At 43.4% G+C, this 24010-nt stretch overlaps 1 protein-coding gene and 2 long non-coding RNA genes across 6 annotated transcripts in view; 2 read left to right on the top strand and 1 right to left on the bottom strand.

Moving 5' to 3' along the window:
* The window catches only part of LOC142603950 (uncharacterized), a 221404-nt gene that overhangs the window by 159781 nt on the left and 37613 nt on the right, over positions 1-24010 (top strand). The gene's annotated exons all lie outside the window — the stretch shown is intronic.
* On the bottom strand, positions 152-11049 carry LOC142603948 (uncharacterized). Of its 3 annotated transcripts, none has more exons than XR_012837841.1 (5): positions 10411-11042; positions 9736-9845; positions 8556-8702; positions 7633-7843; positions 152-463 (listed from the first exon to the last, which is right to left on the bottom strand). It is a non-coding gene; the product is annotated as an uncharacterized LOC142603948 (long non-coding RNA). The 3 variants fall into 3 exon arrangements; XR_012837842.1 differs by lacking the exon at positions 152-463 and adding an exon at positions 3230-3986; XR_012837840.1 differs by lacking the exon at positions 152-463 and adding an exon at positions 4085-4935 and having other exon boundaries at positions 5971-7843; positions 10411-11049.
* On the top strand, positions 10965-23418 carry LOC104634962 (lysosomal dipeptide transporter MFSD1-like). 2 transcript variants are annotated; one of them, XM_075767280.1, is made up of 13 exons: positions 10965-11092; positions 11311-11411; positions 13393-13517; positions 13615-13670; positions 14435-14578; positions 15065-15223; positions 16787-16902; positions 17788-17888; positions 19799-19910; positions 20537-20674; positions 21243-21382; positions 21544-21655; positions 21940-23418. In XM_075767280.1, exons 1-13 carry the CDS (start codon positions 11071-11073, stop codon positions 22054-22056), a joined length of 1443 nt encoding a protein of 480 aa, XP_075623395.1. In that variant the 5' UTR covers positions 10965-11070; the 3' UTR covers positions 22057-23418. The 2 variants fall into 2 exon arrangements, with proteins under 2 accessions (XP_075623395.1, XP_075623396.1); XM_075767281.1 differs by lacking the exons at positions 10965-11092; positions 11311-11411 and having other exon boundaries at positions 13424-13517; positions 13615-13820.

A 24010-nucleotide genomic window follows, 5' to 3' on the forward strand; every position in this document is an offset into this window, starting at 1 on the left:
ATAATAATTAGTGAGTGATCTCTCCCTGTCCTTGCCTCGACCCACAAGCTTTTCGTTGCACTTTTTCTCCCCTGTCTAGTGAAGGAGGGCAGTGATAGAGCAGCTCTGGTGGGCACCTGGCCCTCAGCCAGGGTCAGCCCACCACAGAGCTAAATGCAGATCTGGAGTCTGCATTTGAGCTGTGCTTTCATCTTTGCACAGCAGCATGAAGCACAGCTGTGGGCAAGAGTCTGCCCTGGTGCGCTGGCGCGTCCTGACTACAAGAGAGTTAGCAAGGTAAGGGAAATGCCAAAAGGGTTGTACTTGGACAAGGACCAGCTATTCCGTTCTGCAGCGTGGCTACAGAAAACCACTGCAGGCAAACCTCGGAGCAGTCAGCCAGGTCTTGGGCTCAGCTGATCTTAGACTGTGGAGTTCGAGTAGGAAGGCAGCAGAAAGCCATCTTCTCTATACTGAGTCCAACCTGGCAGGAGAGAGAAACGAGGTGTTGCTTTGTGAAAAGGGTCCCAACATACACGTTTTATTTAGAGCTCTTGAAGAAGAGTGTAATTCCAAAGTCATCATTAGTCGACCCTAAAAGCTTCCTGTTACACAAAGGGAAAGAACTTTAAACCTACCCAGAAATCATAATTGCAATGGGAATATCGCATCTCACCGGTAATTAACAGTTTTAAGTCTTATGACTGTTTCATCCTTCGTTACGCCATTATAGCTAAGTATATTGCTAGTATACTACAGATTCATTGCATGACAGCTTTGAGAGACGGCTGCATTTATAACAAAAAACCTGTTTGTCTCCCAAAAAAAGGAGAATTGACAGATAGGAAAGGAACGGAAAAGGAAAGGAAAAAAGAGGAAAAGGGAAGGGAAGGGAAGGGAAGGGAAGGGAAGGGAAGGGAAGGGAAGGGAAGGGAAGGGAAGAGTAGTTCACTTGGGAGGGATCTATGATGATTGAATCTGAGGTGTAACTAGTTATGAGATGGATCACCAATGAATCCTGAGGCATCTGAAGGTAACAGTCAGATTTTCAAACTTTCTCCACACAGAGCAGGTCCAGGCGAGCACAGCGGATGCAATGGGTGTATACATATAAGCAACAAACGTGAATGCAAGAAATCCCGCTGAAAAATTTAAAACTCAAAAAGTTGACCAACATGTTGGGCCTTGATTCACACTATACGGACAAAAACTTGTACTGTCATTCAGAGCAACAACAGCATGCCAGCAAACTTGATTGCATGCTTGATTGCATTTAAAATATTATGAACAAAAATTTACAAGATCAGGTAAAAAGAGAAAAACAAGGCAGATAAAGGGTGAGAAAAGGCTTAATCACCAATTTATTTTGATTAATTCCTCATTATATCAAACTTCTAATTTCAATGTAATCTAGAGGGTATGTAACAAACATTTATAAAGTTTTCTTGTGTTTTGCCCACATACATAAGAAACTATACCAATGGGAGTGACACAAATTAAACCCCATTAAATTGCATCGCCTGGTGAGGTCATGGTATTACCCACACAAATATACAAATATACATATAAATATACATTCCTGTATTTATAGATCCATCAGTCTTTAAAGTCTAGAGATGAGCCAAGAAACTGCAGAAATCCTAGGTGCTGCCACACGTGAGAAAGAGCTAAAATTACCACTTCAAAATGAAAGTTGGCAAGGCAAAATATTCACTTATTCTATCCCTCTTGGTTTTTTATTGCATCTGGCATAGGAACTTATATGTAATTCAAGTTGTTATTTGCTTAGCACTAACAATATGCTAAAACCTAATTGTTCTATGTATGTGACTGCAAGGTCTCTTTCCTAAAGAGTTTACTTTTCCAAGTAGACAATGTAGAGACAACACACAGGGCGTATCGAATGGATAGAAACACTGAGACTAAGCAAGTAAAATCACTATTATTTTTAATAACCATGTGATCTCCAATTAGCCTTTTTCTTTTCCTTTGGACAGTTGGAACTTTGCTGTGTGAAAGAACAAACGTTTTTAGGTTTTTATCTTGATGGCACACACCAAGGACAATATTAAATTGTTTTTGGTGGCTAGAATTTACCTTCAACAATATTCAGCTGAAATCCAAGGAGTTAAGTTGTTTCTGCAGAAAATTATGGCATCACAGTACCAACATGACACTTGTGGCAGAGGTAGGATTTCTGTAAACCAGACTTCCTTTACAAGTGATTATTCTTGTTTAAAAATACCTGTACAGCAGAAACTACTTGTGCTTCCTTTCTATAAGACAGTATCTGGAGAGTTGACTGGCAAAATTTAGCTGCAGGAATGGGATCATATAAAACCTTTTTAAAGAGGTTTCTCTTTGTCTAGCATAAGAACTGTTTAGTGGTATTCCTTTTAAGTTTAAAAGGAATGCTTGATTTGGCTTCAAATAATTTAATGAAGTTCCATAAGCATTTTAAAGACAATGTTTACAGAAAACCCTATTTAACGACAGCAACCATGCACATATGGCTCATCTCCCACTACAGAAGCTTCTTCCATATTTGTTAAGGTCAGGAAAAAATATTCTGGTAGTTTTACAAAACTTCATTCACCCAGTAATTTCTGAACTGTGGTAATGACTTGTGCTTTGGCCACAGAATGTATGTTACAGAGATATTCAGCCTTCATTTTTAATTAGACAATCTACCGTATCTTTTGGAAATCCTTAGCGGTATTTCCAGCTTTAATTTTTTTATTTTTAATTTACGGCCACGGGATCTTAATACACCTTTTACTGGTCTCAGGAGCTGTCTACTGCTGTAGGTACTTACAGACCACAGCCCCTTGTATTTCTGTTTGTTCAATTCTCTTCTGACTAAGGAAAACTGTGTGTAGTTTTCTACATTATTACGCAGAGTTTCTATTAATTAAATGGACTGTAAAAAAAAAAAAAAGTAAGGTAGATAAAACTCCATATTGGATACCTTCACAACCATGAAATTTTTCTATAGACCAGCTGTGTACATCTACTCACCCTACTGAGTGTTTTGCAAATAATTTAGTCAAAATTTAATTAACTGCTTTGATGTAGCGCTTCACTGTCTGTGACCAATGGTGAAGCAGGGGCATCAGTTCATCCTCTCTGATCTTTTACATTTCTTCAGCAGTGTAAATGGCGCTGGTATAAATATGCACCAGAAACAACAACAACAAAACCCGAAACAACAAAAAACAAACAAACAACCCCCCCCCCCAAAACCCAAAACAACAACAAAAAAAGAAAGCAGGTAAGACTGTGCAAATACCAAACACGACCTTGGAGAGCTGTTTGGGGCCATGCGATGTGATCATCCCCTATCCGATCCTCATGGCTACTCAAGGAGGCGTTGGAAGGTTCTGGCAGAACTGTAACCAGAGCCTCAGTCTGCAGAGGATGGTGGGGAGAAGAGGAGGAAGAGAGGCCTTGTAGGAAAGCTCAGGAGAGCTCGTTCAGCATTTGTAAAACATGAGGAAAAGCAGCTTCCACTCTGGGTGAAATCCCTGAGATCTGCAAACACAGATTTCTGCATCCCTGAAGGCAACTCCCCTGCCTTTTGCATTCTATTTTATTGGAGTTTTTTAAAGAACATAAGAAAGCACTGTGATTCTGTTTTTGGAATGCTTCAAGTAATTATATTTTTGACAATATTTTGATTAAAACACAGATTTGTAAAATCTGACACAATTTTCTTCCCATCTGCTGGTTTGGTAAACTTTAAAGCGTACTACTCATTGCTGCGATGATATGGGGTAGCAACAGAAAAGTTCCTTTCTCCTCTACCTCTCTTCAGCACACTTCAGAAGCATCTTCTGGACACAGCTTTAAAAATGGCATCTTTGCCTAAAGCAAATGTCTTTTTGACATAGTCCTCCAAAGTTAGTACCCAGTTATTATATATCTTTTGATCTGTCACAATAAACTGCTCAACTTGTGCACTAAATATCTTGTCCCCAGTACCGACAGCTGACGTTCACTTGAGAGCTCTGCCATAGATCAGGAAATGATACACAAATCGTATAGTATTTCCTTAGGATGGCATTGTGCTAATTAGCAAACCACTGATTGCAGTGGTGATCTGCCCTAAGGATCTGTAGGATCAGAGTTCCGTCTTCCATCTCTGAATTCTATTAATTGTCATAGAATCATAGAATCATTTAGGTTGGAAAAGACATTTAAGATCAAGTTCAACTGTATTCTCATTGCTTTATTATTGATATCCAAGTGTGCTTTTCAGGGGAGATGATAATTACATTCATGGTGAATATTAACACCAGAAAATGCATGCAAAATGTAAGTTCAGGGTTGTTTTTTCTTTTACTAACTTGCATGTGGACTTTATTATTTTTTCTTGCATAGTAAATTGATGAGTAGATCTTGAACCGAAGGCAAGAAAAGATTTCCTGAATGATGTCAGGATGTCTTGGTCTGCTGATCTCAGCCCTTTTACTCCCTGCCCTATAAACTATAGAGAAAGGAAAAAAACCCAACCAAAACCCCAAACAAGCTACATTATACGAAAACCACGGCCACTGCAAGAAAGGGTATCTCATGGTAAATTAAGAAAGAGTAGAAGTGTAGTAAAAGGTGCAGAAACTCATGACGTTTTCAGAAACACTGGCTGCTGTTAAATGTTTTATAGTAGCCCTTCTGCACTCGATATCCTTCCACGGCAGCGAGAGACAGAGAGAAACATGAAGGGAGTAGGATGGGACATTTCAAATGCCAGTTTTGACACATATCTTCTGTACCAGCATACTGCTTTCTTCCCGTGTCCCGGACCTTAACCCCAGCCCCACTTTTACTCCTGTGGTTTCAGCTGACAAACTGCAGGTCCAGGGACATGCCTGGCTAGGGACAATCTTTTCAAGCAGAAAGGGGCAGCTGCACACACCTTAGTGCCTAGATTTACATCAACTCCCCGTTTCTTTCTACCTGCTTGTGTTGGGTTTGCGTGGCAAGGTTTTGGTAGCAGGGGGGGCTACAGGGGTGGCTTCTGCGAGAAGCTGCTAAAACCTTCCCCTGTGTCTGATAGAGCCAATGCCAGCTGGCTCCAAGATGGACCCGCCGCTGGTGAAGGCAATCAGCGCCTCTGTGATAACATAGTTAAGAAAGAGAAAAACAGTTAGGGAGAGCTCTTGCAGCTGGAGAGAGAAGTGAGAAGATGTAAGAACATCTGCAGACACCAAGGTCAGTGCAGAAGGAGGGGCAGGAGGTGCTCCAGGCGCCGGAGCAGAGATCCCCCTGCAGCCCGTGGTGAAGACCATGGTGAAGCAGGCTGTCCCCCTGCAGCCCATGGAGGGAGGATGAGGGGGTGTAGCGATTCCACCTGCAGCCCGTGGAGGACCCCACGCCGGAGCAGGTGGAGACACCTGAAGGAGGCTGTGGCCCTGTGGGACGCCCACGCTGGAGCAAGCTCCTGGCAGGACCTGTGGATCCGTGGAGAGAGGAGCCCACGCCAGAGCAGGTTTGCTGGCAGGACTTGTGACCCCGTGGGGGACCCACGCTGGAGCAGTTTGCTCCTGAAGGTCTGCACCCCGTGGAGGAGACTCACGTTGGAGAAGGTCGTGAAGGACTGTCTCCCATGAGAGGGACCCCACGCTGGGGCGGGGGAACGATGAGTCCTCCCCCTGAGATGAAGAAGTGGCAGAAACACCGTGTGATGAACTGACCGTAACCCCCATTCCCCATCCCCCTGTGCCGCTGGGGGGGGCAGAGGTTGAAGCCGGGAGTGAAGTTGAGCCCGGGAAGATGGGAGGGGTGGGGGGAGGTGTTTTAAGATTTGGTTTTATTTCTCATTCCTCTACTCTGTTTTGCTCGTGATTATAATTAGTGAATGATCTCTCCCTGTCCTTATCTCGACCTGTAAGTTTTCTTTCATTGTACCTTTTCTCCCCTGTCTAATGAAGGAGGGGAGTGATAGAGCGGCTCTGGTGGGCACCTGGCCCTCAGCCAGGGTCAACCCACCACACTACTTTTTATAAATAGGAGAGAGGCTCTTGCAGAGCCTCTAGAAAGCTAAGCTACATTTAAGAGACCTTCAGTACAAATTTAAGGTGACAGACAGATGCTCAGATATGACAATAAGGGATGCAGTACAAGTACCAAAAGAGTCAGGTTGCCTTTATTAGCAGTTCAGCAAACAGGGAAAATTCTGCCTCTGTGACAAGGGCAAAGAATATAATTAACTAACAGGACTCCTTAGTTCAGTGCCATATTAAATCCACGGTGGGTTTTAAGGTCTGACCTGAACCCTTGGGAGGGATGGCTTCTAGGCTAGCTGGAATGAACATCAGCAAATGGAGCAGTAATGCTAGAGGAGGTTACATTATTAATTATACTAAAGAGCTCTCTCACAACAGCAGGACATTACAGAAAAAAAACCAAAACAAACTCATCCCTCAGACACCGCAGTAAGCAAACACAAATGTGGGTCTTGTTGCCGTTGTAAACCCTCCTCGTCCCCCCTGCTCACCCCGTGCACTGGGGATTTTCCTCCCTTCCAGCCGCTCAGCCCCAGCGGTGAGCAGCACGCATCATCTGGTGACGGAGCCTCTGACACCATCAGCAGCAAAAAGACGTTTCAGAGCTTGGCAGCGGAACAACCTCTGGGGACCCAGCGAGAAGACACTGGCTGGTCAGTAAGAAAAATCCACAGTCATGAGAAGGATACGGCAAAATATGATTACATATTAATGCTCCTGCTTCCTCTGTTTCAGAAGAAACACACAATTGATTGGAAAATGAAGTATAACACCTGACAAATTAAAATCAGTTGCCGGCCTGAAAACGTACTTACTACAGCTATACTTTTACCTGTTTATGACTGAAGAGATAACAAAAAATACAGTCTCTTTTCTTTTCAAAAAGATTTAACACAACTTGTCACAAAATCAGTTTCACTGTTTTCTCTCATGTAAGGCAATCACTTGGAAACAGAATGCGAATAATGACACAGGCTTTACTAAGTGAAGTGTTAAACTCAAAGGACTGTCCACAATACTTGAGGAGTCCCTGAGACTGAGATCCCGGTGATAGAAAACCCAGATAAACAAGAGGAAACATACACCAGAAGAGAAAGCCTGTTTTAAGATAGAAAATTGAAGCTATAAAATCGGAAAAACTGGCACAAGAACTTCAAGGGCAGAAGGACTTGACTTCAGTAAGCTTTCTGTAAAACCGAATTGCAATTATCTGTGTAGGTTTTTATGAGAAGATTAAAACCAGGACTTCTGAGAGCTTCAGGAAATAACAAAAGCTCTGCAGTTCTGGAATAAACTTACAGTCAAGGCAAAATGTTAGGATGATACATTTATGGATGCACAGGTGTAGCAACCAGGTGATGGTTCAAATAAAAATCAGAATGACCGAATACCTACAAATTCAAGTTAAGATGAATAGAATTTGACAGAATATAAGAGACCTAATAGACAGGAGACAATATTAAAATCATAGATACACTTACAAGGTAGAACCTAAGGCAAACCTTGAGTCAACCAGCTGCCCACAGCCGTGCTTCAAACCTTACAAAGCCATCACGGACCCTCCACATTAAAGGTTTTCTTCAAGGATGGTCTCCATTGGTTCTGTTCAGGATCTCCATCTTATTTGTCACTAATTGATTTTTCTTACCAAATATTAGTTCTCCTCCTTGAAGCAGTAATGGAAAAAGAGCTCTTCCCCTTCTCTCCTCTGTCTGAATTGGTCTGGTTCTTGCCCCGTAAGTGTTGTGAGCCGATGAGGTTTCTGACACACTGCTATTTCTTCAGTTTTAAATTTTCTGGATCCTCCTACTCCGTTTCCAACATAAGCTCACACCTCTTTACTACATAAAGACTTCTGACTGGATAGAAGATGGAAATAATAACAGTTTTCAGGTTCAGTGTTCCAAAATGATTTCTGGATCATAGATTTTTAATCAGTCATGTCTATTAGTTCTGATTCTCTTCTGGGAAGCTCTGAGCAACAGCAGAGACACCAGAGCTGCTGACATACAGATTCAGCAGGAAAGTATTTCACCTGGCCATGCTCAGAAAGTTATCTTTAACTGACAAGACATCTAAAGTACTTTCATGCCTGTCCCCTTCCTCGCTAAAGACAGCCTAAAGGTTCTTTTAGACATGCAGTAACCTGAGTCTGGACATTCATGCCACCATTGCAAATCCCTCACAAGTATTTGACCTCACCATCACTAGTCCTATATACTAATTCTTACTAAGGGCTCATGAATCAAACACACTTCCAATCTCTACTCCAGATCATTTATGAGCTGGAGCTAAAAGGGGGGAAAAAAGAGTAAAATTCAAAATTAATTCTAACACATCAAATTCACAAAGCCTGTTAAGCCAAAGATGGAAAGGAGGGAGAGGGAAATATTTTATATATGTGGAAAATATATATTATCTATTTCCATATATATAACATGGAATATTATGGAAAAAATTATATATTTCCATATATAAACACCTATCTATAGACAGAAAATATTTCATATATATATATGGAAAACAAAACACTTCCAAGGGAGAAAATTGGAAGTGGGTGTCCAGACTCACCATCCAAAGGAGTCCAATATCTTCAACCTATTATTTACATAGCAGGATGCTGATATGTATTTTTCATTTCCATCTTTTTGACACCACAGCAAATTTTGTCCAGCATATTAGTATTTTTCGCAAGCAATGTGATAGCAACACAGGTTCCTGAAGTGTGATACAAATACCAGTAGTTGGCACAAACATGTTTTAGAAGTGCTACAGAGCTTCGTACAGAACAGGAACATGCTGCTGCTCCCAGCGGTATTGGTAACCCCCCCCAGTGGTAATGGTTATAGCCTGACAAAAAATCTGTGGGCTATAGTACCCTGCATGTATGTATTACTTCCAGGTCTGGAATCTTAGATTCATTCTTTGACAGTAAAAGGTAGCGCTGCGGCAGTATATTGATAGCTGGAAAGGCTCTCCCAGATGCTGTTCTAACCATACTTGCCAGCAGGTGTCTTCATGAAGACATAAATCAAATTAAATGAGGGGCAGCACTCTTAGGAAAAAACTGGACTCGGGAACATTTCATAGTTTTTGTAAGGAAGTACCTAGAATCAAAACCCAGCTAGTTTCCTGAAAACCTGCAAATCATTTGGAAAGCTCTAACCCTAGTTTTCAAATCAATCACTGACACAATTGTCTATGTTTTATGTATACACACATATAGGTACACACATACACACATATATATAAATGTTATTGTTAACCAGACACTTTTATTTTTGCTAAATGCGGTTATAAAACATTTTTATTTTGCCAAAAGAGTTCCTTTCAGGACCTGGTTCTAAGTGTACTGGGTTTAGCTGGGAAAGAGTTTATCGTCTTCATAGCAGCTGATACAGTGCTGTGCTTCAGGCTGGTGAGAAAAGCAGTGTTAGTAACATAACCATGTTTTAGCTGACCAAAGAGATGTCCCATGACATGTAGCATCATGTTCAGCAAGAAAGCTGGACAGGAGCTTTTTCCAAGATAATTGTTGCTTGGGGGCTGGGTGGGCATTGGTCTCTTGATGGTGAGCAATTGCTTGTGCATCACTTGGTGGTTTTTTTCCCTTGGTTCCCCCCCCCCCCTTCACTTATTGAACTGTCTGTATCTCAACCCACAAGACTTGGTTTTTTCCTCACTTTCGCCCTTCTGATTCTCTCTCCCATTCCACTGGGGGAAGTGAGTGAGCAGCTGGGTGGGGGCTCACCTGCTCGTCGGGGTCAGCCCATCACAGCTTTGCGATGATGACATGGGTCAGCAGCGTGAAGTATCCGCTGCACAGAAGGTAATGACACACTGTTTCAGCATTATCCACACCTGCAGTCCAAGGAATTGAGAAATTGTAGAGTAGGATAAAATTAAAAACTTCTACAGGGAAGCACAAGCGATGTCTGAAACAAGAGCATTTATAAAAATAAGGGTATCTTGTAGTCTGTTCACAAGTCAGATGGTCCTAAAATTGTTAGTTATTGAACTATCTTCAGTACACACCACTGTTGAAAAACTTTTACCATCACATTGGCTACCTGAATAAACTTTGTCTTACTGAACACGTAAACAAGAGCGCAGAGAACATTTTGCAACACATATCCAGGTTGCTCAAGGTTACTTTTTCATCCTGTACCTTTTCCCTGCTGTGTGTATACCTTTCACCCACCGGCACAGGAGTGGGAAGAAACTTCTGGATTCCCAAATCCTGCTGCTTGCTGTGAAGGACAGCCATGCCACGTAACCTTACTTGTGTATTTATCAAGCTCTGTTTTAAAACCAGGTAAGGCACTGGCCCTCACGGGTGGTCTTGGGAGGCTTGCCTTATTTGATGGCTCTTTGTGCCTTGTTTGGGTAGAAAATATTCTTCAAACAGGAAGAGAAATATACTCACCCTTTCAATCATATAGCGGCTTTGGGGTTTTTTGTGGTTGTTGTGCTTTTTATTATTCTTTCCTTTTTCTTCTTTTCATTACCAGGCCCCTGCTCTTGTGAAAACTAGAAACCTCTAATTTATGGTTGGCTGGTTTCTATCTGTTTTCCTACAGTATTGTCTACTAGCTTAAATAACTGCTCTCTTTCCCCTTTTCTTACATGAGACACTTCTATTGACACATCCTAAAGGATATGCCTTTTTTCCCCACAAAACATTGCATTTTTGGCTCCTGTTCAGTTTATGATGCGTTACAAACCAGTTTATTCTGTGCGGCTGTTCCCTACTCAGCTATTCCCTACCTTGTATTTATCCACTTGACTTCTTCCTTTTGTAGGTACTAGTTTTAATTCTCTTTCTAAATTTCCTCGTTTTAACTGAGGATAACTCCTCCAGTTCATCACGTTGCTTTTCAAATCGGAGCCTTTCCCTTCACATTCCTTTCCACCCCTTCCAGCTTCGGCTCAACCCCGAGGGGCAGGCCCGGCCCCAGGGCCGGACCGCGGCCTACCAGCGCCCGCAGCCCGGGCAGCGCCGGCGGCCTCCGCGGGGCCAGGCCCGTGTACCTGCTGCAGGCGGGGCTGGGCCCGAGGCGGGGCCGGCGGAGGCCCGGGCGGAGGCATGGCGGTGGCGGCGGAGCGGGGTGAGCGCCGGAGGGGCGTGGAGGGGGGCACGGCCCGGGGGTGCGGGCTCCGCAGGGGGCCGGGGGTCGGGCCCTGTCTCACCCCCGCCTGCGCGGCCCGCACCCCCGGACCCGGCCGGGCTGAGCCGCAGCTCGGGGCTCGGCGGGGCCTGCGAGAGGGCTGGGCCGTGCCGTGAGATGAAGGGGGTGAGGTGAGGTCGGTCCTCTCTGCTCCGCAGCCTCGTACAGGTTCGTGGTGCTGCTCTTCAACTGCCTCCTCACCTTCGGCTCCTACTTCTGCTTCGACATTCCCGGCGTCCTGCAGGAGCAGTTCCAGGGGGTAAGTGCTGGGCGTTCGTCTGGGCCGCAGTCCAGCAATGGAATGGGCAAAAAAAGGCAGAAACAGCAACACGGAGGTCTTGATCTCTGGTAGAGTTCCAGAATATTTTCTTAAGGTGTCAGCATAGGAGTCGTCCTCGAAGGTCGTATGTTCCAGATGCTGGGGGTGAGGGGTTATTGCTGGCGTGTTTGCTGTGAGGAAGATGCACGAAGCCAGGACAAGCCGTGAGGGGTTTGAGTGCTCACTACTGCCTGGAGAACTGGAAATGTAAAACCTAGCCTTGCTCAATGATTGTCAGCTCTCTGTACAAACAACTGTTTGCTACACTAATGAAGTTCAGAGTTCGAATAGCGTTCACACCACTCTGCATGTAGAAGATACATAGACTTGACCATTAGTACCTAAACTGGACTGGAAGACTAGCAGTGTTGGAGATAGGATACTAGAAAAGACTTTCTGGGTCTTCAGATGCAAACCTCCTGATGCTGCAGGTATCACATCACGTGTGTTTGCTAGCCAAAAGACAGAGCCATGCAGGGAGATTGCAGGAGGACTGTCATGTAAAAAACAGTTGTATTCTCAAATGCTGGAAAATTCTGTTGTTCAGGGTTCAGACTGATATCCCAGTTGATTTCTGGGATCTCTCCAGGGATGCCGGAGTCCCAAAGTTCTTACCCCAATTCCTGAATACCTGAGAGAAATTCTTACTTGCCTTTTTTATCTGTCATTATTACATTTGTTTCCTGTCTTTTGAGAGGTAATTTTACTCATGTGTGCCATCTGCTGGTGGATTAGTATGTGTAGGCTGCGAGTCACTGCCCTGTTCTTTGTCTGCTTCAACGGCAAGGGCAGAAATATATATAGCTTGCATGTAACTTTTTTTTTTTTTAATGCAGTTAATCCATAACATTCAGACAGTGAACTCCAGGCTAAATTGAGTGCAATTTGTCATTGAAAACAGGAGAAAAAAAAAATAGGTCAGTATTTAATCCTTGATCCTCCACAACTTCTGTAGATCTGTGGGAGAAGAGTCAGCTATTTATTTATGGAGTAAAGGAAAGATTATGTCATATTTTGTTACCTAGATTACTTTATAGGGTAGTGAAACCAAGCCATATTTTTCTGTTAGGTACTGTGAAAACAATGGTTTAATATGTTGACACTCTCACCATATTTTTAGTCTGGCGAATTTATCCTCTGCCTGCCTTACACAAGTGGTACAGTGGTAGTCAGAGCATCTAAAACCAGTGCTTGCAGTGAAAACACTTGGTTCTAGAGAACTGTTTCCCTGCAGCCTCGGACATTTCTACCACAGCAGATGTGAGGGGTTTGTAAACACGATGGCTATATACAAATCATGTGGTTAAAATCATGCTTTCCTTGTGCTTTTTCAAGACATTAAGCTCGTGCCTACTGGTGAGGAAGACCTAGCCTCCATTTCCTAACGCAGGTAGATTTTTAGTAGTTGGAAGATCTAGGGTTTTTTACTGATCATATGGTGTTGCTTTTCAGCAGCAAAAAATGATGTTATTAAATTATGCTAGGACTACCGGTTTCCTACTGTTCAGCAAATGCTTTATAGCTGTGAGTTAATATGGACTACTGCTAAGTTTCATATTTACACACTGCGTAAGACTTTATAGTATGCAGTGAAGAGTCAGATCAAGCTAAATCATAGCCAAGAAACTAAGGGATCAAATAAACCTCATGGTGCAATCTCCTGGCTTTTCTTAAATGTGTATAAAAGTGCTGAGCCCCTGCCACTACTGCCGCAGAAAGGGGAAGGGAAGCCGTGCCAATGGCCAGTCATTTCTCATTTTGTGAGGGCTGGCTTCCTGGGAGAAGACAAATCCTCTAATTCCTGGTCATGGAAGTGGGAACTGAGTAGGAGAAATAGAAATCTGGTAGGCAAGAGCTTTACTTCATTTTTAAAGGAACGCATGGGTTTTCATCTGCCTAATTCTTGTGACTTGTTATGCAGAACTTGACCTGCCCCAATGGAACCCGTCATAACGGCACTGGGCATAACAGCACGCTGGACTGTGTTGAAGGCCTGGGAATGACACCTGCACAATACAATTTGCTGTACGCTATCTATGCTTGGACGTAAGTCACTTTTCTCTTGCCTTGGGGAGGGTGGGGTAGTTTGCTAGTTGCTTCCCAGCAGCAAGACACAAGTGTTTCTGTTCTTTTTTTCTCCTAGAAATGCGGTAGTGGTTATTCTGGCTGGATTCCTGATTGATAAACTAGGAAATCGCTGTAAGTTCTGAGGATCCATTAATTTACTCTTGTACTGAATTGGGATTTCAGGTGGTTCTTTCAGTGCAAAGGGATGATCAAAGGTTCCACTTCAGTGAGATCAGAGAGGAATGGAGAGGAGGGACAGCTCTGTCTGTGGAGTGTGTGACGGTTAGTTGAGCAGCTCCATGAAGGTAACTGAGATGTTTTCATCCTTTGACCACTGACTTATCTGAATTTACACAGCAGTGCAGTAAACATGCTTTCCTCTGATGCGCATGTAACCGGGAATAGTGTTACCTGTTTTCGATGGGACAAACTGATAAAGTAGCGTTCTGTTCCCTGCTCTGACATTTGTTCTGGCGTGTGCCACAACCTAAGGCCCAGCAGACCCAGCAAATGCAGTTATCCTCTGTCTCTCTGTCACAGAGGTAAACATCTTGCAGATGAGGAGACAGAGGCACAGAGGAGATGGCTTGCTCTAGGCCATAGTCCGTAGTGGAGCTCAGGACAGGAACAGGGACTCTATAGAGTTCGGAGTCCTCTGTCTGACTTATTCTGCCTCATTAACCTTCCAGTATGATAATGTCATCATTATTTTGAGGATTCCCCCAGGTCATTTTATAAAAAGACCAGTCTTTACAAAATTAAAATAATGAGGGTAAATTGATGGGAGCCCACAGGTTTACTGGGTTGTTGCTCTTTTGCTTTTGAAAAAGAATGCTTTTGTCTTGATCTCTGCACGTCTGTTGAGGTTTGTGTGTTTGTTTTCTGTTTCTCCCTAGTTGGTGTCTTTGTTTTCTCCCTTCTGACTGTGCTGGGATCATCAATCTTTGCTTTAGGCTCACATTTCAAGGGGTCGCCATACCTCCTACCAATGATGCTAACAGGAAGACTGCTCTTTGGCTCTGGGAATGGGTCACTTACTAGTAAGGAATTCACATTCTTAATTATGCCTCACCAGAGGGTCACGATACATTTTTATTTTGCCTCCTAGACCCTTGTCCTACCAGTCAGCTTCACCTGCTCTGCACCAGGAGCCTTTGTTGCTAACAGAAGAATACTGCTCCTTGAAGGGTTGCATAGATTTAATGTGTGCCAAAATTTTTAAAAGTCTTTCCCCTCTAACAAGTTTGTCCTTCTCCCATGGGTGGGGACTGACATGTGATTGCTATGCCTTTGGGATTATTTTTGCTTGCCTTATTTGAGGGATAAGTTCATCTCCTATATCCCAGCATGGTTTAGTACGTTTTAGGATGGACTGCAGACTTGACATATACTACCTCCATTTGGGATGTGTAGAGGTCTCTTACCCCAGCTCAAGCACTCAAGCTTGAGAGGCTGCGTTTGTTGCTTCTGTGCAAGGTTGTTGGCCAAGTCTGTCTGTTCAAGAGAGGATTTTTGTCTTCTCCAAGTTGTGCAGAATCGTATCACAGCCTTCTGGTTCAAGGGAAAGGAGCTGGCACTGGCATTTGGACTGACTCTGTCTTTCTCCCGTCTTGGGAGTGTCCTCAACTTCTTCTTCACCCAGCAGTTTGAGGCAAAATTTGGAATGCAGTGGACACTCTGGGGAGGTGAGTTTCTTTGGTGCTTTGGCCTTTTGTTCTCTACACCTGAGGCTAGCCTGTTAGATCCAGTTAGGAAAAGTACCTGAAAGAGATAATGAAGTTCTTAGCAGGACGAGGCACATTATTTTCTAGTTTTTTCCTGTTGCTGTCTGTATGCAATGGAGTGGTGTTTTCACCACTGAAGCCTGAAAACACTCTCTAAAGCTGTAGTGTTGGCCTGACAGTTTTGTCTGCAGTTTTCCTGAGGTATTTTAACATCTGCAGTCACAGGTAGTCAGTACTTAAAGTAGGTTTACTCCCATGGAATGGAAACTTCAGAGTGAAACAAAAGAGGAATGTAATGTGTGTGTTCATCTGTGTTTTAGCTAGCAGAACATGCCAGTTCTGTAGTAGTACCTGTATTGATCTCAGCATAAGATGCCTTGCAAGTGGACTGATCAAAACCATAGATTTGAATTACTGTGAGAAGCAGAATCTGAATGACATGTTTCTTAGTGTGAATCTATTCCAGGGCTCATATCTTTAGAAGATTTGAGTTTCTCTCCTCTCTTTGGTGCAGTGAGATGGGATCTGTCTCTAGCAGAAGGGCCGATCTGTTTCACAGTGCAGTGAAGTAGTGGCACTCACTGCTCTGGTGTGCTGGAAGGGTGATGTTAGGGAGACCTGCCTCAGGGCATCCTTTGTGTACAAAGACTCAGTGATTATAGGAAAGTGTTATTTCCCACACAACAAAACCCATGGAAAAGAGGATGCTATTGGAGATAAATCTCTTGCAGAAATTGAAACCCGTTGCTCTCCTGATTTCAGCTCTTAGAGAAGAGAACAATCTGGGACTGGCATGGCGTGTTGCATCCCATCTGACACTATTAGTTTTGTGCTCAGGCAGCCTTTACAAGCACAGCACAGCGACTTCACTAGCCCATGAAGGGATAAATGCATCAGATAAAGAGTGTATGCATCACAGAGATTGTTTTGGCTCTCTGAAAAACAAAATGGATACATCTCTTTCTGAGAGAAGGATGTCTGTGGCAGATGCCCGTTGCCAAACTTGCTTCTGGCACATCCAACATAATCTCACTCACTTCTCTGGAGCTGAGTGTGCTAACAGGTCAGATATTGCTGTGGTAACTGCAGTAGGTGTCATAAATGAAGCGGTATTAACTTGGATTCCAGTACCAGCCCATGTGTGATACCTCTCCTTCTCAGGGAACCATGGGATTTTGTTAATGTCTGACTTGTTTTAACCTTGGGTTTGTTATGCTGCAGTTTAGAAGGCATTCTGGCCATAGTCCAACAACGTAGCTGTCTTTAGAGACGGGTGGGGCTTTGGCTTCACTGGCCTCAGGCAATTCTGCAGGGATTGGAAGCTTAGTGGACAAAGAGCTCAAGGACACTGACAGGGTGGTCAGAGGTAGATGGTCCTGCGACGTGGCTGCAGTAGGGAGGGCAGTTAACGGCAAGAGAAGCCAGGAGTAGGAGTCATAGAGAATTCTGCACATTACGTGCAGGTGGTTTTGTCCTTCAGCTCTCTCCACACAGGAATTTCTAACACCTCTTGTGTCTTTCCAGGTACCCTGCTCTGTGTGCTTGGTTTTGTTTCAGCCCTCACAGTCAGTGTACTAGATAAAGTGGGCATGAAGCAACTGGGCTTGGATGGGGTTATCCAGCAAGAATCCAAAAAAGTGGTATGTGGTGCAATGACATCTTTTCCATCTCAGTATTTGAAAGCCTGGGGTGTATGAGCACTGGTTTTGCAGTGCAGGGAAGCCTGCAGTAGTAAGAGCTGGTCCTGGCCAGAAGAGGGCATTAACACCACTTAGTTAAATCTTGCAGAGCAGCTCTTCAGGTACATCTGAGGGTATTGCATCTGCAAGCCACCAAAGTCTAAATTTTCTGTTTAGATCTTACATATTTGCAGCCTTCCAGAGAGCTGAGTTAGCACTCTGAACGGCATTACTTTTCTGAGCCAGTTACTTCTTGACTGTAGCTGGCTTAGAGGAGGATTTTGTGCATAAAACTAGATAGTGGCCTCTCCCTGGAACTGCTTTCTGGCTTACAGGCTCTGTGATAGAAAATAGCTAATCTGGTCAGTACTGAGCTACGTTTTGCCAGCCCTTATCTTCCGTTCCTCCTTGCATTCTTCTGTCTAGGAACAAGCATTACAGGCAATAGGTTGCAATTTTTATGGCACTTAAATCTATTAGACTGCTTCATTCTCATGACAGTATTCTTACTGTTTTCTGTACCTGCGTTGTGACTCCTGTTTATACTCTATCTTAAGGTTTTGCAGTAGGCTCTTAATAGAGCCTCCTTAGAATAGTCTCTTGCAGCCATAGCCTTTATAAAAATAAGAAGAGAGCTTTTTTTTCTTTACTGAATAGTGTTAAAGAAGGAATGCTTTGACTCAGCACATGCCAAATTTCGCTTAGAGGTATGAGCTGCCTTTCAATTCCCTTTTACCTGCTGTTATTTCTTCATTTTTTGCTGACCTTCAATGGCTTGCAGAAAGCGACGTTAATGTGAAGCTGAAGACTATTTCTGGTGAGTGAGGGCACATCTTATCTTTGCAGCGTGTTCAGGACATCCGGCGACTTACCCTTCGCTACTGGCTCCTGGTCCTCACCATCATGTTCTTCTACAATGGAGTCTTCCCCTTTGTGGCAGACGCCAGGTATTGCTCTATGGCTGTAGTCCCACTGACTGCTACAAGCCTGTCAGAGCCTTGCAGGCCCTTGATTTTTGGTTGACTGGGAAATATGGGGATAATATGCTTGTTTCTTCCACTCATGAAACACAGAGAAACATCTTTAACACCTAGTTAAAGATATGAAGGTTCTTTCACCTTGCTTTCCCTTAAAAGGTGAGGGAGGCTTCTGAAGGAAAGCAAAAATAACTTAAAGGGAAGTGATTCATCCAATATTTAAAGCTTGGAACACCGCAAAAGGGTGATCAGAAGGATTTGGGAGAAGGGGAAGAAATACTTTATTTAAAAAATAGCCTGTAGACATTTCATCTTTGTGATAGTCCAACAAAATGGCTGTCTTTTGAGTTGGGTGGGATGTTAGCTTCACAGGCCTGGGGCAGTTCTGTCCTGCAGTTCCTGCATGTTGTCTGCTGTGTTTGGAACAAAGCTAAGCTGCATCAGCCTGGATTTGTAACGGAGGAAACCTTTGCATCCTAGTGCAAGGCTTGCAGACTTTTTTTTTTTTAATGCCTTCTTACCACAAAGAAACCCAACTGCCCAACTAAATTGGGACTCCTGCTTCTGTCCTGTGGCTCTGCCACAGACTTGTCATTTTGCTGGGTTTTTTTTTTTTCCTGTTTGTGGATGATGCAGCTTCTATGACATAGTGAGTATGAACTTTCATATTAGCAAAGGGCTGCAGTGAAAAAAAAAAAAGATTACTTTATTAGTACTTAATTAGTGATATATAGTAAGCCACTGTGACATCAGGAGTGAAGAAATGTCATCAACGTTGTTGTAACAAATGTACAAATAAAGACATTCAACATGGCAAGGATCGTCAAGGCCTTGATGAGATGGGCTTTCTATCAGCTGCCCTCTCATTTTAACTGAAAACACTGTCTGATCACACAGAATCCTCATTTCTGCAATTCTGCCTCCCTGCAGAATTTTTTTTTTCTCCCTGTGGAGCAAACGTTCAGGCACCAAGAGTCATGTTTCACATATCTTTTCGGGGAAAAAAATGTTATGCTGCTTCCCAGTCAGAAAAATAATGGTCTCAAGGGCGCTGCTCTTTGGCAAATTCTTTTTGCAGTGGATCTTCAGGGAACAGTGTCTTGTTTCATACTTTGCTGACAGCACAGGCTACAAAGGGTCATTATTACTAATGGTTAGTAGCCATGCAAGTAGTCAAACCCGGTTTAAGTAGCTACAAGATCTCTAGTGAACTAGTCTTTCTAAGCTGTTACAACTGTATGACTGTAAATTCTGTAAATATTTTGAGTAAGTTTTAATGCCATTTTTTGTGTGTCCCTAACAAAGGTGAAAGGCTGACTTCTGACAATGAAAACAAAACGTGGTTTGTATGTTTTCTGCTTTAACCAGGTCTCCTTAAAGATGCCAAGGGGGAATTCCTAGTACTTCTAAAATGCAGGTGTTCAATTTAAATGCTGATCTTTGCTGCTGGATTATTTTAAAATATTTTTCCTGCCCGTCAGCATTCTCACTCTTAGATTGATATTTTCTGCCTCTTCAAAGAGAATGTAAAAAAACCATCTGTATGTTTTGGACAGGTGATAGCAAATTGCTGCTTGTGAGCTGTGCTGATGTAATTGAACATATGCCCAACTTTAACCTGCAGTTTTCCTCTGCACTTACAGAAGCATCTTGAAAGTGGCCATTTAAGCTACTAGCTTCTCTATGGTGTGCACCAATTAAAAAGAAAATAAAACAACAAAGGCTTGGCACTACCAACCAGATGGAAACAAACTTGTTTACAAGTCCTCTCATTAAAGCTCTTCCTGTCCATATGTTTGTGCTCAGACTTACTGTCTATCAAAATAAACAGATCAAGAATCCTAATTATGTAATTTTTCTCCCCTTCATTTTACTTTTAGCAAGTTTATCCAGGATAAATATTCTGGTTACAGTCAGCAGGCAGCCGCTTATATTGCTGGGGCAGTGTACGACAGCTCCCTTGTTCTCTCTGCAGCAGTTGGCATATTAATTGTGAGTACCCGAAACCAGAAGTGCTTGCTGATAACTGTTTCCTAATTTTTTGAAATGTCTTTGTTACAACCCCCTCAACCAGAATTTAGTCTGCTGTTGCTGAACAAACAGTCCTTTAATTCCTTGCAAACTGCAAGATGCACTTCAGTCTGAATTAAATTACAAGAAATACAATATTAACCTGTTTTTCCCTCTGTCCCTTAATTGTGCTATGGTAGCACCAAACAATCGCAAATGGCTTTACGTTTTGAAAAGTCTGAGACTTGAACGGAAAGGATCAGGAGAAGCTTTGCAAGTAGATGGGAAAGGACAACCTGCATGTAGCCAGTCCCTGTTTTGTCAAACTCTGCCTTTCTGTATTTCCATCATTGTCAAGGCATAGCGGTGTGGTTTTCCTCCCCCTTTATTAAAGTCTGCTATTTCACATGAATACTGGACACTGATGCTCCGACAAGTGTTTCAGTCTCAGTTCAGGAGCATGCCAGAGGAACTAGTAATAGTCTGCTACAGTATCAACAACTAGGAAATGACGTGTTAGTGCCACTCATGCCAGCCGCTCAGGTCACTCAGATCTGTTGGAAGCAAGGATCCCTTGTCAGAGGCCTTCTGTTTGTTTCGTTTACCAGGACTACGTTGGACTGAGAGGCGTCTTTGCTGTTGCCTGTGCTGCATTCACTCTGCCAGTCTTCGCTCTCCTGGCGTTTACATTTGTTCCTCCGTTAGTCTCAACCATCTGGTTGGGGATTACTTACTCCTTTGCTGCTGTAAGTTCGCAACCCCACTGCTGTAGCTGAGTGTGTGTAGTTGAGTGTACTCCTTCTACATCCTGGACAGCACATATCACTGCTTTACTGTCCTGATGAGCAGGTTTAGCAGCCAGGGCTTGAAGTCACTGGCTCCCCAATCCTGAAGATTTTGGTTCGTAACAAATAACCCCAAAGAATCAATATGAAGCAAAAGGCAAAGCAGAATAAGGGACCATTTGATGCAGCGTGAAGCATGAATTTTCTTTGTGCCTTTTTTTTTTTTTAACCTTGAATGTGACACCTGAATCTCCTTTGAGACTTAGGAGCTAAATCATCAGGTCTGACTCCCCTTCAGAAATCTGGAATCAGGTTATTCCAGTTTCAAATAACATATGTTGTCTACACTCTCTCAAACTGCTTGAAAATGATGCGGATCAGTCTAGAACCAGCCAATAGGCTGGGAGGGATAAATACCAGATTTTTTGAAGAGAAAGTATAAATGCTTATTTAGTGGGAATAATTCCTTTTTAAACCAATGGCCACTTAACACCTTTGAGTGAATATCTCTTCTCATTACTCCTACCAGGCTAGTATGTGGCCATCCATACCTCTTGTGGTCCCTCAAGCAACTTTAGGGACAGCTATGGGGCTTGCAACTTCTGTGCAGATGATCGGAGTTGGCCTTTCAAATCTGATTGTTGGCCACATTCTAGGAACAAAGTCCAGGTGAGAATGCTGCTGCTTTTTTTTTTTTTTTCCCCAGTGTTTTAGTGGAGCGGTGTGAACAGAAATCGGTGTCTTTGCAACCTGATGCTGCAAGGAATTATAGAGGTGCATTAAATATCTTCAAATGACTAGTTGTTCTATCCTGTTTTGGCCTTTTTTAGTGAATTAAAGATCCCGCTGTGGCGCTGGCAGCAGATGATGATCTTTATGTTGGCAAACACTATTGCATGCATTGTTGCCTCTGTTAGCCTCAATGTTGTGGACAAGAAACAGGTAAGTGTGAGTCTTGCATCACTGAGTTGCTTTTATTGATGTAATAGCTGTTGGGTGCATGTATATAAGTAATTCCCCTGACATAAAAATGGGACTGCATAAAAAGAGAACTATCTGTTAAAATACTGATGCAGCGCATAGTAGTCTTACCGAGTATCAAGCTGTTGGTGGCTGTAGTTTTTTGCAAGAAGGTGAGGGGAAGGGCCAGGACACAGCTGCAGCAATATACGTATACAGGAAGAACAATATCCTCTTTGTCACTGATTGCTTCTTTGAATTTTGAGGGTGGGACGCTGAACAGAACAAGAAAGGGAGCACCTGTGGAGCAGGAGGACAGAGACCCTGCAGATGCAGCACCGCTCCTTGATGATGAAACAGGAAACGAAGGCTCTGTCAGCTGAACCTTTGCAGTGTGAGAACAATGGCGGCTGCCAGACACAGCACCGATCACTTCTGTCTGAAAGTGGATTTTTAGCCTGTGTATTATAAACATCTTTAAAGGGAGTCTTGAAGGGAATTGTCTACAGAAAGGGAATGGTTCCACTTTCTTATGCCTGGCACCCAAGTGAAACGTGTCTGCTGTATGGTTCTTAGGCATTCTCCAGCATACAGAAACCTGCATCGGGCACTTTTTAACTACACTACAGTAAGTGAAACTAACCTAGCTGAAGCTTGTTCATAAGCCATTAGATAGTTGCTGTTCACTCTTGCATCAAAACTGCCCACATACAGCATGTCTGCATGTGGTGTGCCTGCCTGGTCTACCACTGCTCCTCCAGCACAAGAGTCCTGTACATCAGCACTTGCATTCCACACACCTTGGCAGGCCTGCTGGTTCAGTTACTGCTCTGGATGAGTGCGCACCTTTCACAAATTACATATCCAGGCAAGTGACACCATCATTATTCTTCAGGCAGGAGCCTGAATTAATCACATTGATTACCTTTTGCACACAGGCCTAGCTTAATTGCTTATTACCTTACTAGAAATGCTTCCGTAAGCCGTGCCTATTCATTTGCCTTCAAAAGCGTAAAAGGTTTTGATCTGAAATTGTTTTTTAAACCAGGATGCTCTTAGTCATGAATGCTAGAGGCTTATTTTACCCAGCCAGCTGCCCTTTTCACTATGCAAAATACTCACAAACACTCACACAGTGTTTACAAAAGCACAAAGGATGCTATAAGAACAAAGTAAACTTTAACATAACAAAGTACAAGGAATGCTGATGTGAATAACTTATGTGAATTACTATGTATCCTTAAGAGAAAGAGCAGCTCTGCTTAAGTTACATTTAATATAAACACTAGTAGACTGACAGCATCCAGTAAAGTCACATTGTAAGTAGATGTCACAGAAGACAAACCCATCCATCAAAGCAAAGTTTTCTTAAACTGATTTACTGAAGAGAATGTGTTCAGAGAGCAACATCTTCTGTGTTTTAAGTTACACTGTGAATTCATTTCACACCACAGACAATTAAAGGATTTCCCTGTTGGGAGTCTGGTGCAGCAGAAATTGGGGGGGGGGCGAGGTGAGAAGTCACAGAACTGCAAAATCACAGACTCCTTTAGTTTGGCAGTAACCTCCTGAGATTGTCTGGTCCAACACCCCCTGCTCAAGCAGGGTCAGCCAGAGCAGGTTGTCCAGGACCGCATCCGGTCAGAGCCTGAGCATCTCCACAGATGGAGACTCTACAACCCCTCTGGGCAACTTGTCCCAGCGTTTGACCGCCCTCACAGTAAAAAACTGCTTCCTTGTGTTCAGATGGAGTTTTGTGTGGTTGAATTTGTGCCCGTTGCCTCTTGTCCAGAGGAGTCTGGCTCCCTCGTCCTCGCTCCCTCCCGGCAGGTACTTGAACACACTGGTAAGATCTTCCCCGAGCCGTGTCTCCTCCAGGCTGAACAGCCCCAGCTCTCACAGCCTCTCCTCCTATGAAAGATGCTCCAGTCCATTTACCACCTTTGTGGCCCATCGCTGCATTTCCTCCCAAGGTCACATCTCATACCAGGGAGCCCATGTGAAACTCCACCAGTGTTTTCCCTCGGCTGCTATATCAGACTCCTGCTAGACTGTGGCTTTAAGTACATCCCTCAGCCTCCAGGCATGGCACTACTCGCCAGTGCTGAAATTCTGCAATCGCATTTTTTCATAGTGGAAAACTCCCACGGTGAGTTTCCAAATGTGATTATGAAAAACCACCTGCAGCAGTACTACATACTCATGTTGGAGGCTTGTGTGCAGAAGAAAGTATGTGTTCAACACAGCTGATTTTTTTGTGTCAACACTACCAACACCTGGCTTAAAAGCAGTGACATCAGCCTGGCTGGCAGGGAGTCAGCTTTCTCAGTTTATGGA

This window comes from Balearica regulorum, chromosome 15, assembly GCF_011004875.1.
Source record: "Balearica regulorum gibbericeps isolate bBalReg1 chromosome 15, bBalReg1.pri, whole genome shotgun sequence".
NCBI classification, from domain to species: domain Eukaryota; kingdom Metazoa; phylum Chordata; class Aves; order Gruiformes; family Gruidae; genus Balearica; species Balearica regulorum.

Bases quoted from the DNA above. Each gene is read 5' to 3' on its own strand.
- LOC104634962 (XM_075767280.1), top strand. From the start codon at position 11,071: ATGGCGGTGGCGGCGGAGCGGG. The intron at 14,579-15,064 runs GTAAGGAATTCA...GTCTTCTCCAAG, and splicing joins TGGGAATGGGTCACTTACTA to TTGTGCAGAATCGTATCACA. The intron at 21,383-21,543 runs GTGAGAATGCTG...GGCCTTTTTTAG, and splicing joins ATTCTAGGAACAAAGTCCAG to TGAATTAAAGATCCCGCTGT.